Source organism: Lathyrus oleraceus, chromosome 5 (genome assembly GCF_024323335.1).
Source record: "Lathyrus oleraceus cultivar Zhongwan6 chromosome 5, CAAS_Psat_ZW6_1.0, whole genome shotgun sequence".
Lineage (NCBI taxonomy): Eukaryota > Viridiplantae > Streptophyta > Magnoliopsida > Fabales > Fabaceae > Lathyrus > Lathyrus oleraceus.
In genome coordinates, this window is record NC_066583.1 from 550795355 (window position 1) to 550797035 (window position 1681).

Genomic DNA, 1681 nt, shown 5'->3' on the forward strand with positions numbered 1-1681 from the left:
CTTCTTGGAGAACTATTTTCCAGAAGATTGTCGTGGGAAGAAAGAGGCGGAGTTCCTTGAATTGAAGCAAGGAAATGGTATTGTTGCGGAATATGCTGCTAGATTTCAGGAGCTTATCAAGTATTGTCCTCATTACAATACTGCTAATGCTGAGAGATCTAAATGCTTGAAGTTCGTGAATGGCTTGAGACATGATATCAAGAAGGCCATTGGTTACCAACAGGTTACTCGTTTTGAGGAGTTGGTTAACAAGAGTCGGATTTATGATGAGGATAGTAGGGAAAGTGCTTCTTTCTACAAGAGTTTGAAGGGGAAAAACCAGGATCGTGGGAAACCGTATGATGACAAGAGGAGACAATCTGGTTTTGGAAAGAAGCCAAGTGGGGGAGAATCTTCTACTCCACTTAAGTGCTTCAGATGTGGCGTTGAAGGTCATCGTGCTGTTGATTGTGGTAAGGATTTTGTGACATGTTTCAAGTGTGGCAAGAGTGGTCACAGAGCAAACAAGTGTGGAGTTGGTTCGAGTGTGACTTGTTTTAATTGTGGTGAGAAAGGTCACATTAGTACCAAATGTGATAAGCCGAAGAAGGAGAAAGCGAAGGGAAAAGTGTTTGCATTGTCTGGTGCGGAGGCCCCTACCGATGATAAGCTAATTCAAGGTACGTGCTTTATTAATGGTACACCTTTGATTGCCATTATTGATACCGGTGTAACACATTCTTTCATTTCTTTGGATTGTGCTAAGAGATTGAATCTTATATTATCTGATATGCGTAGAAGTATGGTTATTGATACACCTGCTATGGGTTCTGTTTCTACTTCTTATGTGTGTCTGAATTGTCCGTTGAGTATCTTTGGTAGGGATTTTGGAATTGATTTAGTTTGTCTTTCTTTAGAGCAGTTTGATGTGATTTTGGGTATGAATTGGTTAGAATTTAATCGGGTGTATATCAACTGTTTTGAGAAGACGGTTATTTTTCCTGAGGTTGGTACTAAGGAAGATTGGTTTGTGTCTGCTAAGCAAGTTGATGAATCGGTGCAAGATGGTGCCGAGTTGTTTATGTTGTTGGCAACTCTGGATATTCGTGAGAAGAGGACGATTGAAGAATTTCCAATAGTTTGTGAGTTTGCGGAGGTATTTCCGGAAGATATAAGCGATTTACCGCCGGAACGTGAGGTTGAGTTTTCGATTGATTTAGTTCCTGGAACTAGTCCTGTATCGATGGCTCCCTATCGAATGTCTGCTTCTGAGTTGAAAGAGTTTAAGAGTCAACTTGAAGACTTGCTTGAGAAGAGGTTTATTCGTCCTAGTGTGTCGCCGTGGGGTGCACCTGTTCTGTTGGTCAAGAAGAAAGAAGGTTCTATGAGATTATGTGTTGATTATAGACAACTGAACAAAGTGACGATTAAGAACAAGTATCCACTTCCGAGGATTGACGATCTGATGGATCAGCTGGTTGGAGCTTGTGTCTTTAGCAAGATTGATTTGAGGTCTGGGTATCATCAGATTCGTGTAAAGGCTGAGGATATTCAAAAGACTGCTTTTCGGACAAGGTATGGTCACTATGAGTACTCCGTGATGCCTTTTGGTGTGACTAATGCACCTGGCGTATTTATGGAGTATATGAATAAAATTTTTCATGATTATTTGGATAAGTTTGTTGTTGTGTTCATTGATGAT

General features: G+C 40.6%; 1 protein-coding gene across 1 annotated transcript; it reads left to right on the plus strand.

The window, feature by feature from the left end:
• Nucleotides 1-352: 352 nt before the first annotated feature.
• On the plus strand, nt 353-1321 carry LOC127087722 (uncharacterized; the record flags this gene model as incomplete). The annotated part of the gene is made up of 1 exon (XM_051028654.1): nt 353-1321. A coding segment is annotated over one exon (969 nt), but the record flags the coding sequence as incomplete, so codon positions are not given.
• Nucleotides 1322-1681: the final 360 nt, after the last annotated feature.